General features: G+C 40.7%; 1 protein-coding gene across 1 annotated transcript in view; it reads left to right on the top strand.

Annotated features, from left to right (window-relative positions):
* Nucleotides 1-17,250, top strand: part of CAPN9 (calpain 9) — a 120,320-nt gene that overhangs the window by 48,323 nt on the left and 54,747 nt on the right. The window contains exon 3 of the mRNA XM_069064898.1: nt 2,794-3,061. Within this exon, the coding sequence (XP_068920999.1) occupies nt 2,849-3,061 (213 nt within the window). The 5' untranslated portion in view covers nt 2,794-2,848. The remainder of the gene's footprint in view (nt 1-2,793; nt 3,062-17,250) is intronic.

Genomic DNA, 17,250 nt, shown 5'->3' on the forward strand with positions numbered 1-17,250 from the left:
ACATCTTCCTGATTCTAGGGCATCTACTGTATCTACTAAACCACCTAGCCAATTCTCAGTATTGATATTACAAGGAAATCAAATCAGACTACCACTTTCACCAGCCATTTTTCAGAGCTACCTCCTCCTGTACCTCAGGTCTCATGAAGGGGCAAGTTCATCATCCTAACTCACAGGTAAAGTATACTGACTTATCTACTGAACAAACAGAGGAGTCTCAAGGTCTGACAGCCGCTGGGATCTCAGGGTCTACAGGGCTCTCTCCAGACTAGAACTGCATTATGATCATGTTGTTGGTTTTTTTTAAAGCAATTGGGGTTAAGTAACTTGCTCAAGTGTCTGAGCCCGGATTCGATCCCCAGGTCATCCCGACACTGGGGCCGGTGCTCTTACTCGCTGTGCTACCTGGCTGCCCCATGATCATTTGTTCTTGTGAGTGGTTTCTTGAGACAAATGGTGCTGCCACCTCAACCTCTTAAAGGCTAGCAATGAAGAGATGTAATCAGCAATTCTGACACTTGGGGCACGCTCCAGCAAACTTGCTAGAAGGAAGCATAAAAGTCACTCTCAAATCAACTTTTGAAGACTAGTTCATTTGAGTTCAGGACCAGACCTTAATAACCAGACCTTAGATGACAACATCCCAAGGGAAAGCTCTTGGGAGACCACCCTGTTTGCTGGAAGAGTGGGGAGAAGAGCAAAGACCATGGAATAGCACAAAGCTATTACTGAGGGAGGGAGAAGTGAGGAACCCAGCTAGAATAAATTCACCCGGAGGCTCAAAGTATTGTGGGATGTTACATTGGCTGATGCCCAATGGCCTTCACCTTACTGGGGCCATTGGTGACTTTTGTGCAAGCCTCTGGACTCATTAGTATTTCAGGATGGGCCATGTGAGTAGTCCACATCACCAACTGACCTTGGCTGCCATTTCATTGTACCTTGGTTGGGTCCAATCATGACAGTAGAGGGGTAATTAATCTCAAGACCATATGTGGTGTTCTAGGTCCTCAAGTGAGGCCCTTTGACTGAATCCAAACTTCACGGAATAAATCTCTTTAATGAAAGTATTTATTGTGTAACTTTTGTACTCAGTTAAAATGCTGCAACCAAGGACCTAGAAGGCCACACATGGCTTTGAGGCCACAGGTTTCCCACCTCTGGTAACCCATGTCCTCATGCTATGATGACACCTTGATCTCACAGTCCTAAGAAAGAAGTTAAGAGAGGAATCAGGTAGGGAGTGAAGCTATGGTGGGCAATGGTCATCATAATTTGACCCTAGAATATGATAAAAAATGTGTCATTGGTGGTCTTTAGCAGAGACAATGGAACTGTTGAAGGAGGTAGCCCCAGGGGCCAGGCTGTGAGTGAGAGAGATTGTATTACGGGTTAAGTGCTCACAGATCACCGTGAGATGTAGTTACATGAGTCAACAATGCTCCGAGAGGAAGCAAGGACCCTATATGTGAGATACCACCCTAACTCATTAATAGTTTAATTTCTGAAGGAGTATAAGTACTGTCAGCACCCTCTAAATTTCAGGCATCCTAGGACAAATATCCTATCATCCCACCTTGGTTATGGCTCCAAGGTGATGCTTGTTAGTAGTAATGGGAGTTCAATTCAGCTATGGGCAGCCTACAACATCTCCATTCATTTTCCTCTTCTCTCTTCCTTCTATTTCAACTCTCTTCCTTTTCTGCCATTGGAACAGCCTGCTTTTCATCTTGCTCACCAGTATTCATAGCTTTTTTTCTCCCCAGGCATGTTAGAAATGTTTCTATAGGGATGCCCATCAGTTGACAATGGCAGATTGTGGTTTATGTTTGTGAGGTGTTATAAGAAATGACAAACGGACTGGTTTCAGAAAAACCTAGCAAGACTTCTATGAATTAGTGCAAAGTCAGGTGGGTAGAACAAGGAGAATATTGCACACAGTAACAGCATTATTGGAATGATAATTAACTGTGAAAGACAGCTACTTTGATTGATATAATGATCCAAGACAATTCCAAAGGACTCATTATGAAAAATACTACCCATCTCCAGAGGGAAAACTAATGAACTCTGGGTGCAGATTGAAGCAGACTTTTAAAACTTTTTTTCTTACTTTTTTTTTTTTTAGCAAAACAGCAAATCAGGAAATATGTTTTGCATGATTTCACATATATAATGAGTATCATTTTGTTTGCCTTCTTAATGGATGAGGGATAGCCTGAAGGAAGGGAGAGAATTTGAAACTCAAAATTTTTAAACAAATGAATTTTTAAAATGTCCCTATCCAATAAGTGTTCTCACTGGGATACATACCTGCTGAGCATAGGGGATGTAATACCGAAAGAGAATGTTCCCGACGTAAGATTCTCTGATCTAAAATACTTTGTAAGGGGCACATTCCATGCCACTCTCACACCACCAACATTATGAGAAAATAACCCACTTTACCAGTTCCTGTATCGACTTGGCTTTTTGCTCGCCTCCTCCCACCAAGCAAATATTACTTTCTCTGCCACATAAGTCCATTAAGCAGAAGGATGCTGACTCTGCCTGTTGTGTTAGTCTGGCTAAGGAAGGAATTCAGGGAGAACTGCAGAAGTCCCCTGAGCTGTCAAACATACTCTCCAGTTTGTTCTGAGGGTGTGCCCCATTGCTCAGGGAAGAAGGGTGCCAAGAGAGACTAAGTTCATTCATTGCCCTGAGGTACATTTCTATTGGGCTCACTAATTCATCATTGACCTAGAGCAAATATTTTTGCCTTCCTTACATCCTTTGTCATTCATTCCTTGCCAGCCTCCAGACTTCATCTGTGGGAGCAGAGAGCTTCAGGGAAGTAACTGAAAGGACCATGCCTTACCCCTACCAGACTCCGGGACCCCGGGCACATCCAGTCCCCAAGGATTCCCGTGCTGTCCACTCCTCAGGAAAGACCTTCGAACAGCTGAGGCAGGAGTGCCTACAGAGGGGCATCCTGTTTGAAGATGGGGACTTTCCAGCCAACAACTCCTCCCTCTTCTTCAGCGAGAGGCCCTCCATACCTTTTGTGTGGAAACGTCCAGGGGTAAGTGAAGAGGGAATGAGGAAGGAATGAAGGATGCCTGGATTGCTGTTCATCTCTGTGACTGGGAGTCTTCCTGTGAGTTACCAAAGCAAAGTGAGAAAGTTGGAGAAACTGTGGCAGGGAGGAAGGGCAAGCAATGAAGTGATCCACAGATAGCTGGGATTTAGCCAAATCTGCCACATCCCTGGTTCTGAAATTGTATCCTGAGGACGGGAAGACAGCACCCAACTAACTCAAAGCTATAGGCAGGGCAGGCAGGTGAAGAGCCCAGGTTTCAGGGGTGAGGAACCTACGGCCTTGAGGCCACATGTGACCCTCTAGGTCCTCAAGGATAGCCCTTTGACTGAATCCAAACTTAATCTTTAATAAAAGGACTTGCTCTGTGAAGTTTGGATTCAAAGGGCCTCCCTTGAGGATCTAGAGGGCCACATGTAACCTCAAGGCCATAGGTTCCCCACCCCTGGCCCAGGGCATCAGATGACTATTCCATCTCTGTGACCAGGGGCCTTGTGGCAGAGAGCTGGACAAGGTGGTCTATAGAAGGATAGGGCAAATGTGTAGCAAAAATAGTTGACTTTTTAAAAAGATAAATAGAAAAACTTTAACCCTCTCTTGGTGAATATTTTAAAAAGGAGGGGAGATTTTTCCATTTCATGGAATAACATGTAGAAAGGATGCAGGGTTTGGGGAAAATTGACACTTCAGTCAGTGCTGAAATAGAGCTGTACAATTATAATGCAGCTTCTGCTCATATTTGCTGTTGGGAATTCAGGAGGGTTTTCCCCCCAGGAATTGCTGTCTCCCTGTTCCTTGGGGAGGCTCAGCAGCTGTGTTGTCTTCAGTTTGTAGCAGTCAAGGGTCCAGAGCAATCCCTGAGTCAGAGGATGAGGGCTTGGATTCAGGATCTTAGGAAGAAAATGGGCCCCAAGATTCAAGGACATCTCCTAACAGAAGGTGCTTGATATGAAATGTTAATATTTGTCACTCTAGATAACAGTGGATTGGCTTTTCCTGCTTATGATCTGATTTTTCACTCCCCTTGGGTGTGTGCTGGTTTGGGAGTGGTTATTGTTAACAACCTATCTGTAGCTGCCATAAGCCACCCACTTTGAGATGAGTCAGGGGCTTTACCAGGGTGATTATACCCAGGGTTCAGGTCCCCCTAATAACAACTAGCTTGTATATCATTTATATGGTGTTTCATTTGATCCTCACAATAGCCCTGGGGTGGGGAGAGGTCCTATTATCATCCCCATTTTATTGGTGAGGAAACAGGCTGAGAAGTTAAGTGTTTTGTCCAAGGTCACACAGCTAGTAAGAATCTGAGGCAAGATTGTACCACCAAGGGGCAGCTAGGTGGTGCAGTGAATAGAGCACCGGCCCTGGAGTCAAGAGGACCTGAGTTCAAATCCGACCTCAGACACTTAACACAAAAACTAGCTGTGTGACCTTGGGCAAGTCACTTAACTCCAAGTGCCCTCCAAAAAGGACAAAAAAAAAAGATTATACCACCAAGCTGCCTTAAGAGTTAGCATGATAGTAGAACAGGAAATTTCATCCACTTCTTTATCCTGCATGGGGCTGATGAGAATTTGTGACATTGTTCTCGTCCTCTGAATTTAAAGATGACTCAGTTTACTCATCTCAAAAAATGGGATTGGACCAGATGATGTATACAGTCCCTATCATTTCTAAATACTTATGATCCTATGGGTCTGATGACAATGTTATTTCCCATTCTGGGTTTCCAGCCAATGGGGAGAGAGAGAGAGAGAGAGGTAGGAAGACTTGAGTTCATATCCCACCCCTGATGATGCTTACTACCTGTGATATCCTGGCAAGTCACATAGGCTCTCAATGCCCTAGGCAACTATAAATTGCTGAGTCAGTGCTGATCTAGCTAGTACAGGAAGTTCCTTACCAGGAGTTCCCTACATCAGTGAGATCACAGCCCTGTAAAAACAAATGAACAAAAACAAGAATACTTTCTAGCTTGAGCTTATAATGGCTGTGATGACTACTTTCATACTCTCTACACCCACTGTGGAGCAGCTAGGTGACACAGTGGTTAGAGCACCATGCCTGGAGTCATGAAGACCTGAGTTCAAATCCAGTCTCAGACACTTACTAGCTGAGTGACCCTGAGCAAGTCACTTAACCCTATTTGCCTCAGTTTCCTCATCTGTAAAATGAGCTGGAGAAGGAAATGGCAAAACACTACAGTGTCTCTGCCAAGAAAATCCCAAATGGGGTCACAAAGAATCAGACGTGACTGGAAATGACTGAACAACAATGACAACAAACATCCAGTGATTCAAAGGCCTCACAACTCGCCAAGCTAAGTAATATGATATTGGGCAAGTACCTTATTTTCTCTGGGTGTATTATTTTCTCAGGTGTAACATGGAGGGAACAAAACCCAACTCATAGGATCATAGATTTAGGGCCAAGAAGGGACCTTAGAAGTCCTCTAGTCCATCCCCTAATTTTGTAATGGTGAAACTAAAACCTGGGGATGTAAAGTTACTTGACAAAGGTGTAGTCAGGACTTGAACCGAGGCCCTTTGACTCTAAATCCAGCATTCCATTACTCTTCATCCTTCCCTCACAAGGACTTTTAGGATGGTTAATCAGATGTCTATAAAAGAGATCTGCTCTATTCAGTAAGAGGTCCAAAGTAAACATAAATTTTTATTTCTGTAGCCTTACTCTGTGTATGTATGAGTATATGAGTGTGTGTGTATCTGTGTGTCTGCATGCATATGCCCATGAGTGCAGGAAGCACATGTTCCTTCTGGCATCATTTATTCAGGGAATTAACTTAAATACGATCATAAAACACTATACAAACACGAAAGGCTATTTAACTGGGAAAACAGCAATAAAGATTTTCAATACACTCTAATAGAACCGGGAATAAAAACCAACTAGCTTTGTTTCTGAGGTCCTTTCCTTCCCTCTAGCAATATATAAAGCCATTCTTTAAAACTATGTTTTGATTCTGAATGTGTGCGGTATTGACATGGAGTCCAATTCAATTCATTAAACATTTATTAAGGGCCTACTATGTGCCAAGACCTATGAAAACGAGGCAAAAGGCTGAACCTGCGCTGAAGGAGTTTACAATCTAATGGGGGAGACAGCAAGCAAACAGATATATACAAAGCAAGGTATATACAGGATTAATAGGAGCTAATTAACAGAAGGAAGGCACTGGATTTAAGAGGGGTTGGGGAAGGCTTCCTGTAGGAGGTGGGATGAGCCAAGGATGTCAAGAGTCAGAGCAGAGGAGGAAGATAGTTTCAGGCATGACGAACAGCCAGAGAGAATGCCCAGAGCCAAGAAATGGAGGGTCCTGTTCCTGAAACAGCTAGGAGGCCAGTGTCACTGGATCAGAATACATGGTGAGGAGTATGGTGTAAGAACACTGAAAAGGCAGGCTAGGTTATCAAGGGCTTTGAATACCAAACAGAACATTTTGTGTTTGATCCTGAAGGCAACTGGAAGCCACTGGAGTTTATTGGGGGATGACAAGATCAGACTTGTATTTTAGGAAAATCACTTTAGTGGTTGAAGGGAGAATGAAGGGAGAGAATGTAGGGAGAGACTTGTAGACCCACCAGCAGGCTATTTCAGTAACCAAAATGTGAGTTGATGAGGGCACCATGAAATCATACAAGAGCATGCATCAGTTTTATTACTCAAGAGGAGACAAAGCCACTCCTACCAGAAGGGAAATACTATTGCCGGATTTATAATTAACATAAAAGAGCACAGAATGGGATTCTCCAAAGGATACTGAACACCACCATCAGGACACTTTAGACTTGGCCAGATTATTAAAGAAAACTTTCTAACAATTAGATTTGTCCAAGCATATAAGGAATTGTCTTAAGAGGTAGTCAGTTCCCCAGCTTTGGAGAACTTTTGTCGATGTTTAAGCAGAGGGTGAATGATACCTACTTTATATCAATTCAACAAACATTTGACGGAGATATTGTAGAGGGAAGTCATGCTTCAGATAAAGACTCTACCAGATGACCTTCCTAGGAGTGCTTTTAGTCCTGGGTGTATAGATCAGAACAGATTTTTATATCTCTGCAAAGACTACTTTAGCTGCCCTCACACTATTAGCCTAGTGAGGTAGGATAAGCTCATTGAAAGAGGAGAGGAGAGGAGAGGAGAGGAGAGGAGAGGGAGGCTAGCCTAGGTAACTTTGATAACAAGGTCATTTCTCACCCTATATCATCTGAGAATCAGGCCAATTGCCTCAGCATCCATGTCATAAGAGGCATATTAAAAAATGGCTTGGTTCCCAAAGCTACTCAAGTTAAACAATATAGCTTTTTAGATGTCCAGACTTAATTCACAGTCAGTGGCATAGCTAGACATTTGGAGTCCCACCTTCCCCCTGCCCCATGCAATATTTCAGAAAAGGCTCAATCTCACTCCCTGCTAACCAGCCATGATAATATTTCTCTTCCCAGTATCTCCATCCCAGACTGTGCAACCTAATTCTTCTCATTTCCCACTCAGCTTCTACTGAAGACTTCCATAGTCCTTTTACAACCTGCTCTGCTCTCTCCCAGACCTCTCCACAGTTTGAAAGTATTCCAATCCTCCTCCAGGTGCAGAAAATGTCCTTGTCTAAAACAGAAGCACCACAAGATTGGGTCATGCAAGTTCTCACCCACAAGCACTTCCCCAAATGCCTTTTCCCTTTCACACTGGCCAACGCCAGATCTGTAGAATAGTTGTTACCTGGGTGTGTGTACTTATTCATAGAAAGAGGAGTAGAATTGAATCCTATAGAGTTTGGAAACCCATTTCATGCATGTGGTTTGGGAATTAGAGGCAGTATGGTATAGCAAAGACTATTAGCTAAGTTATGAAGACCTGGTTTCATGTTCTGGTTATGCCAAGTTGTGTGATCCTAAGCAAGTCACCTCAACTCTTTGGGCCTTGATCTGAGTTACTTGATGTAAATGGGATGATAATCATTGACAACAGGTAGAAGGCAGAGCTGTTTTGTCTTCTTTTGCTTGATTTCTTTCCCAAGAAGAGTGACATTTAAGTCACTTAACCCCAATTGCCCTGCCTTCCCCCCTCCAAAAAAAAAAAAAGAGAAGGGTGACATTTGCACAGGAAATGAACAAACAAACCTCCAACACTGAATTCCAAGGTGTCAATACCCAAGATAAATAAGGAGCTAGGAGAAGAACACCTTATTGCCCTTGATGAATCCAAGTCACCAGGCCCAGGTCAACTACATCCTTAGGTCCTAAAAGAAATTGGCAAATGTGATTGTTGAGTCATTGTCAGCAATATTTGAAGAATGGTTAAAGGTTAAAGGTGGTTTTGGGGATAGTGTTGGAATTGAAGTCAGGAAGACCTGAATTTGAATCCTTCTTCAGGTGCTTAACTGACTCTGAGACCCTAGACAAGCCACAAGCTCTATAAGCTTCAGTTTCTCCATTTGTAAAATGGAGATAATAATACCCAACTCGGAGAGTTATTGTAAAAATCAAAGAGATGATATGTGTAAAGCACTTTGAAAACCTTAAAGTGTTAGATAAATATTAGCAGTTATTATTATGAACAATGGGCGTGATATTACAGGATTTAAGAAGGATAAAGGACAAATGTTGCCCTGAGTTTCAAAAAAGAAAAGAGAATAGAGTCTGAAAACTATAGGTCACTGAGCTTGACTTTAATTCTTGATAAAATTCTTTAAAAAGATGGTTGGTAACTAGAAAAGGAAGCAGCGATTAAAAAAATTCTACATGGTTTCATCAAAACCAGGTCATGTCAGACTAACCTCCTTTCCTTTTCTTGGCAGGCTTAGTAAACTAATAGATGAGTGAAATGCTGTGGATTTAACTTACCTAGATTTTAGCAAAACTTTTGTCAAGCATGTCATACTATTTTTGTGGAGAAGAGAGATGTGGTCTAAACAATACAATTAGATGGATTCAGGACTTGTTAGACAGTCAAATTCAAAGAGCAGTTGTTGTTAATGATTCATTGACAATGTGGCAGATCTCCAGTAAACTAACCAAGGGATCTGTGGTTGGCCCTATGCTGTTTGACATTTTTATTAGACTTGGAGAAAAGTTTACATGGTTACTCATCAAGTGTACAGATAATTGAATTATCTTTGACTCAACTTTGTAATCTGGGAAGGATAGCTAGCACAATGTATGATTGAGTCAGTATCCAAAAAGGTCTTGGCAGGCTAGAGCACTGGACTTAATCAAATAATATGAAATTAAATAGAAATGAAGTCTGGATTACAAAAAAATAAATAAAAACAATCATGTCACACATATAAGGTAGGGGAGAAGATAGCTGTTGTTTTGAAAAAGATTTGGGGGTTTTAGTAGACAGCAAGCTCAATATAAGTCAGCAAAGTAATAAAGCATCCAGGAAAGCTAATGTGGTCTTAGACTACACTAAGGGAGATTGTAGTTCCAGAAATAGGGAGGTGATAATTCCACTGTGCTCAATCTTTCTCTGACCTCATCTGAATATTGTGTTCAGTTCTGGGTACCGTGGTTTAAGACAGACATAAATAAGCTGGACATGAGGGCAACTAGATGGCAATAGTCCTTGAGTTCATTACATATAAGGATTGGTTAAAAGAACTGAGCATGTTTAGCTGGTAGAAAATAAATGTGATAAGGAGTCAGCATGGAGTCAGGAAGACTCATCTTCATAAGTTCAAGTCCACCCTCAGACACTTACTAACTGAGTGACCCTGGGCAAATCATTTCGCTTTATTTGTCTCAGTCTCCTCATCTATAAAATGAGTTGGAGACGTAAATGGGAAACCACTCCAGGATCTTTGCCAAGAAAATCCCAAATGGAGTCATGAAGAATCAGATATGATTGAACAATAAAGAGAAGACTCAATGGGTATATGGCTGGCTTAATATGAAGCCTTTTCATATGGAGAACATGTTAGATTTGTTTAAAAATAAGTTTTGTTCAAGTATTTGAAGAGCTACCATTTTGTGGAGGAGGGATTTGACTTGTTCTCTTTGACCTCAAGGGAAAGAATCAGGAGCAAATTGTGGAAGTTGTAAAGAGGTTAATTTAATCATGATGTCTGGAAAAATTTCCATATGATCGTTGTTGTTTAGTCATGTTTGACTCTCCATTTGGGATTTTCTTGGCAAAGATGCCATGGTAGTTTACCATTTCCTTCTCCAGTTCATTTTACAGATGAGGAAACTGAGGTAAAAAGGGCTAAAATAGGTTGAGGGTAACCAATGGGCCTCACACTTATTGGTCAGTTAGGGGATGTCTACCCCAAGCATATGAAGAATTCCTCTGGTGGAATGAGCGGATGAGAGTAATTTGTACCAATGGCCATGAAGGCAGCTGAGGAAGGCACTGTGGAACATTTAGTGCTTGGTCAGACATGAAAGATGCTATGGTCATCCACAGCATCCCAGGCCATCACCAGGTTTCCTGACTTTTGTCTTGCCATTGGACTCCAATGACTCTGGAAGAGTCAGTCTGATGACTTTTTGCAACTCTTTTTCACTTAAATCCAATTCACCCACAAGTCAAGACATTACCCTGTGATATCATTGATTCTCTTTGAAAACAAAGGACAAACAACAGATGAGAGAAAACTAGGTCTCAGAAACATCAAACCACTGATTCAAGCATTCAGTCACTCATTCAACAGATACTTATTGAGGACCTATTAGGAGATCTATGTTTAAATAATAATAATTGCTAGCACTTGCATAGCATTTGGGGGGTTTGCAAAGTGCTTTGTATATCTCATTGGAATCTTGCAATAACACCATAAGGTATGTGCTATTTATTATCCCCATTTTATAGTTGAGTAAACAAAGACTAAGAGAAGTAACTTTTATCTAATAAGTGTTTGAGGCAGGATGTGAATTAGGGTCTTCCTGACTCCAATTCCAATATTCTATCCACTGCCCCACCTAGATGAATCCCAGTTCCATTATTTACTAGTTGTGTGATTATGGGCAAGTCACAAGAATAATATTTTTGCACAACAGGTTATTTATTTAGAGAATGCTACCTACATTGCAAGTCACTTATGGACAGAATAATATTTGAGCCACCTTTGTCACAGGGTCATAGTAAAGAAAGCACTTTTGTATGTCAAAAACACTGTATGAATGAAACTAAGGGCAAGGAACTGCTAGGTTAGAACAATTCAGCAAACTGTCCTAAGGCTTAAAAGGATCTTAGAAATGAATGAGTCCGACCTGGTCTTTTTATATCCTAGGAAACTGAAGGTGAGAGAGGGGAAATAATTTTCCCTAGGTCATACAGGATGGAAATGGAAGAGCCAGGACCTGAACCTAGGTCCACTGACTTCTCATAGATCAGTCTGTCTGTCCACTTTGCCATATGCAAGCGGCAGGACCAGAGATTGGAACACAGGCTTTCTGCCTTCCACATCAGTACTTTTTCCGCCAGCTAATCCTCTTATGGGAGGTGTCTGGGATGTTCTCCTAAACTAGCTATGATTTCACTGCTCAACCAAATAATACACCTCTTTTCTTTCGGATTGGACAAGTCACCAAACCTTTAACGGACTCATTTTCTTTATCTGTAAAATAGAAATAATAATGCTTGTTTTACCTATCTCATAGGGTTATTGAGAAGAATGTGCTTTGCAATCTGAAAATCACTCATGCAATGGCAGTTATGGAAAACAACTCCAAATGCAATTACTATATGAAACCTTATAGCTTGGAAAATGTGTGTACTTCCAAAAAGTGAAATTGCCTCATAGTTGGCTGAAGGGTTTGGGACCCATTAGCTGAAAAGCAGTTGGAATTTCTCCAAAATAAATGAGACCATTTTCAAGCAAGGTTGCTATTACCATAATCAATAAGAAAATTATCTCCTCCTCCTTCTACTTCTCCTTCCCCTCCTCCTCCTCTTCCTTCTCCTTTTCAGTGACATGCTGGTCACACCAAGATTTGGGTAGGTGCCCCAACAGCAAACACAGCAGCTGAGCTGGGACCAGCTGTATTTTCTAATACCACCTCTTTGTTAAACATAGCACAGCCTTGTGGAGAGGCTGACATGGTAAAACAGAGAAAGAAACAAGTCCATTTTACAGACTGGTCTGTCCCACCCCACCCCCACCCCCACCCCCGAGATCTAACCCCAAGGGACATTCCAACATTCCTCACAATGCAAACAAGAAAGCAGCAAAATTAGAAAGGACCCAATGGAGGAACAGGGTCAGAAGAGAAAGAAAGAGAAAATCCCCACAATTCTCAGTATTTTATCCAAGATTAGTGTGTGTGTGGATATAAAAACAGAGAAAGGAGAAAGGGAAGATCAAACCTTTTCATTTAAATTGATCTGAAAAAATTAGTATGCAGTCTGACATAATACCAGGATTTGGAGCTAGAAGAGAAATTAATGTCCTCACTTTGTAGATGAGAAAAATGCGGCACAAAGAGATTATCTTTAGGCTAGTCCCAAACATTGGAATTGCTATTTTTCTAACCAAGGTTTCTTATCACACAGAAGAGCTGAGTCCTGGATGTTTTTTCTGTATTGGTTTTTCATGTTTATGAGGCAGGGGTCTTCCACCTGGTGGTTGTTTTGCTTTTAAACAGACTTGTAATATTATTGGTGTAAGGCACTTCCCATAAGGAAACTCTATCAATTCAGATCAGGAGCAGTTCCACAAACTCTGGACTTCAAGAGTTACCTGTGGGGATGCCCATCAATTGGGAAATGGCTGAACAAGTTGTGGTAAATGAAGGTAATGGATTATCATTGTGCTGCAAGAAATGACAAGCAGGGTGATTTCAGAAAAAAAATAGAAAGACTTAGATGAACCAATACAAAGTGAAGTGAGTAGAACCAGGAGAACATCCTACACAGTAACAGCAAGATTGTATGGTGAAGAACTGTGAATGACTTGGCTATTCTCAGTAATACAATGATCCAAGACATTCTCAATGGATTCATGATGAAAAATGCTATCTGTCTCTAGAGAAATAATTGATGTTGTCTGAATACAAACTGACGCTTTCTTTCTTCCTCCCTTCCTTCCTTCCTCCCTTCTTTCCTTCCTTCCTTCCTTTCTTCCTTCCTCCCTTCCTTCCTCCCTCCCTCCCTCCATCCATCCCTTCCTTCCTCCCTCCCTTCCTCTTCCTCCCTCCCTCCCTTTCTTCCTTCCTTCATTTCTTCCTCCCTCCCTCCCTCCTTCCCTTTCTTCCTTCCCTTTCTTCCTTCCCTTCCTTCCTTCCTTCCTTCCTTCCTTCCTTCCTTCCTTCCTTCCTTCCTTCCTTCTTTCCTTCCTTCCTTCTTTCCTTCCTTCCTTCCTACCTTCCTTCCTTCCTTCCTTCCTTCCTTCCTTCCTTCCTTCCTTCCTTTCTTCCTTCTTTCCCTTCTTGCACAGAATGACTCATATGGAAATGCTTTAGGTGATTGCACATGTGTAACCTATATCAGATTGTTTACTGTTTGGGGGCAGGGGAGGGGAAGGAGGGAAGGAGAGAATTTGAAATTTAAAAAAAAGCAACAAATGTTAAAAATTGTTTTTACTTGCAATTGGTGGAAAATATTATTCTTGAAAAAGAGTTGCCTGTGACACTAAGAATTTAGGAGATTTGCCCAAGTTAATATCTACAAGAGTCTGACTCTATCCTACACCATATTGGCTATTCCCTAGTCATTCAAACTGATTTTCCATTCTTCCTCAAAACCTACCTTTCATTATTATAGTGATATAATATAGAAATACTTCATTATTCAAAGTCTGACCATGCTCTTTATTATAATATGCCTGTTTATTCCTCTACATCTTTGTTCATGATGTTCTCCCTAATTGGAATTCCCTCCTCTTTCGAGTTACCTAAACTAATCCCACCATCTACCCTTCGAAGCCCATTTTATATTTCATCTCCTCCACGAAGCTATCTTCTTCTCATCAGCCAGACTGTAATCTCTTGGGCAGGAATAATGTCTTTGAATTTCTTTATAATCAACACGGGGCCTAGGAGAGCTCTGAGTACTTTATGGTTTTCAATAATTATCTATAGATTAATAGCATCTAACATCTCAAAATACTACTAAATGATGTAACATACACCATCTAAAAATGATCATTTAATGTAGAAAAGGACTGAGTCTTTAAGCAAATTACATAAAGACTCATAAAGAGTCCCTAGAAGCAAATATATCATGTCTCTCAACCCTTGGATGATTCATGAAAATCACCTAATGGTCCATAAAGGTCTTGCAAGGCATAATTAATTGTAAGTTGGACTCATTCAAAAGACTTAGTGTGTTCTCCTGAAAAAAGAACCAATATTTGAGTCAGAAAACTAGTTTGAAGTTGTTCAGTACTTCCTAGCTAAATGATTCATTAATCTGAGGCTTACTTTTTTCCTTTCTAAAATGCTATAATATTTATATACTAGTAACCAATGTGTAATCTATACCATATTATACTCCACTAAACTATGTGTAATCTATACCCTAATCTGAGCCTAGACACAATAGATCCAGGTAAAATTTTCTTTTGGGGGCAAGGATGAGGAACCTCTCATAAAGTCTCTCTAGATCATGTTCTTATTCAGGGAAACCATAGAAATGTCAGTTTCTGACTAATTTTTTTCTCCCTTACTTTGAAAGCACTTAAATAAGATATTAAATATAGAACAGATTGTATTTAACCCAACAAAATCAGAAAGGGCTCATTTCCAAGCCTCCTGACCATCAGGAAAACTCTTCTTCCTTTTATGGAAGGTACCAAGCAACTCTCCTTCCTGGCGGCTACTATCTTCTCTCAGGAAAAATACAGTCCACATGATTCACATTAACAGAAAAGGCAGTACTGGTGGAACCAAGATGTCAGAGTACAGGCTGGAACCCCGCTGAACTCTCCCAACATTGCACTCTAAACAACTATAAAATAACATTTCAAATATAATTTTGGAGTTGCAAAGCCAATAAAAGATCAGAGGAAGACATTTTTCTAGCCTAAGGCAGCTTAGAAAGTCCATGGGAGAGGTCTGTAACACTCAGGTGGGAGGATACCCTCCAGTAGTGGGTTGTGTTTTCCTGATGTGCCTATTGCTCTGATATTAACAGAGAAAGGGTATGTATATTTTCTTCTCCCTGTCATAGCTATGCTGCTAGTTCCATGATCTTGCATGGTGCCATCCTTTTTTTTTTGCCTATGGGGACCTCAAAAGGGCCACGTATATCATAGCTTAGCATGCTCATATGTTCTCCTTGCTTATTTCCTCTCCTAATTGGAGCAGATTCCTTGTATATGCACTCCAGCCATCCACAGAGCAGAAAAGGGTACCTCACCCACAATGAAGGAGGATTAGTTTACCTTCATGTTAGCTGAATTCTTCATTGGGTTGTTATGTGTATTAATTTATATTGCATACATATATATACATACACACATGTATGTATATGTATACACAGACATACACATGTATATATATGAAAACTCTATATAAATGTTAACTATTAATAATTAAAAGGAAAAAATGACTGAACCTTTGGGATGATGCTTACAGGTGGTATGATCCTCTTACACCTGACAGCAGCATGATATGAACATGTATGTGTAATATTCAGGCAGCTTTGGGGGGGGAATATTTAGGTTAATATTTGTTCCTTTGGTATGTTTTTATGCTTTCATTCCTTTCCCTGCCTAGCCTGACAGATAACAAAAAGTCCCTGGAGAAGAGAAAATAGTTTCTAGGTAGGGATTAGGAAGAAGGGATAGCTTTCAGTGTAGGGATCTATGGATGAGGAAAAATATTTGTCTCAAACAGAGGAGCAGTTTGGACACACATATATGTGTATACATGTGCATATATATACATGAATTGTATATGTTTATCATGTATATTCACATATATCTATGCATATGTGTGATCATATATACCTGTACATGTGCATACATGGGCATGTGTATACATACAGGTGTATAAATGTGCATATAAATATGACAATACCCTGAATACTCAATTTCATGAGTACTGAAAGATTGCCCCTAGAATGAACTCTTGCAGTCACTGGCTATTAAAGTTGCTTGGACAACAATTTCAATTTTTTGTGATTTCTGTTAAAGTTTATATGAGCAATTTTCTGCATTAACAGACACGAAAAATATTGTTCATCAGGGTTGATAGTTATATGGATTGTCCCAAAAGTCTTGTTTCAGTTGTAAGTTTTAATAGCTTAAAGCCTTTTGCAAACTTTAAAGCACTATACACATTTTCCTGAAAGTCTTAGTACAGTTTTAAGCTGTCAAAGCTGAAAGCATGAAACACATTTTCTTTCCAAAGAGTGAATAATCATTGTATACAAGGAAAAGCAACTGAGCCAGTTTGACTGAAATATAATATATATGAAGGGTAGGAATATGTAATAAGTTTGAGAAGGTAGCCCAGAGTGGGGAATGGAATGTCTTGTTCAAGGAGCATCAAGGAAGCCAGTATCACTGGATCACAGAGTACATGGCAGGAAGGAGTTTAAGGCATTAAGAAGACTGGCCTTGTCAGGGAGGAAGGACTGGTAGATAGAGTGAAGCCAGGTTGTAAATGGCTTCAGTGCCAAATGACATTTGTGTTTTACCTCCGAGCAAAGAGAGAGCCCCCGGAACTTTCTGAGCAGGGAAGTGACATGGCACACCTGTGTAGCTCATTTTGGTAACAATGTGAAAGATGGATTGGAGAGAAGAGAAACAAATCAGGAAGACCAGTTAGGAGGTTACTTGTTGTCGTCTCAGGAAAGGTGACAAAGTCCTCAACTACAGTAGTAGATGAGTGGTGAGGAGATGAATGAGAATTAGTTTGTCTAGGGGGAATCAAAAAGACTTGGCAAATGACTGCGTGTAGGAGATGAAGGGAGAAAAAGGAATCAAGGATGACTGAAGTTAAAAACCTGGGGAACTAGAATGGTGGTCGTGCTCTTGAAAGAAATAGGAAAGTCAGGAAGAGATTTGAATTGTCTTTCTTTTTCTCTTTTCTTCCTCCTTCCCTTCCCTTTCCCTCCTTCCCTTCCTTCCTTCTTTCCTTCCTTCCTTTCTTCCTTCCTTCCCTCCTTCTTTCCTTCCCTCCTTCTTTTCTTTCTTTTTTTCTTTCTTTCTTCCTTTCTTTCTTTCTTTCTTTCTTTCTTTCTTTCTTTCTTTCTTTCTT

This window comes from Petaurus breviceps, unplaced genomic scaffold (genome assembly GCF_028583685.1).
Source record: "Petaurus breviceps papuanus isolate PSGF00001 unplaced genomic scaffold, PetGlider_PUasm1.0 90650, whole genome shotgun sequence".
In the NCBI taxonomy this organism is placed as follows: domain Eukaryota; kingdom Metazoa; phylum Chordata; class Mammalia; order Diprotodontia; family Petauridae; genus Petaurus; species Petaurus breviceps.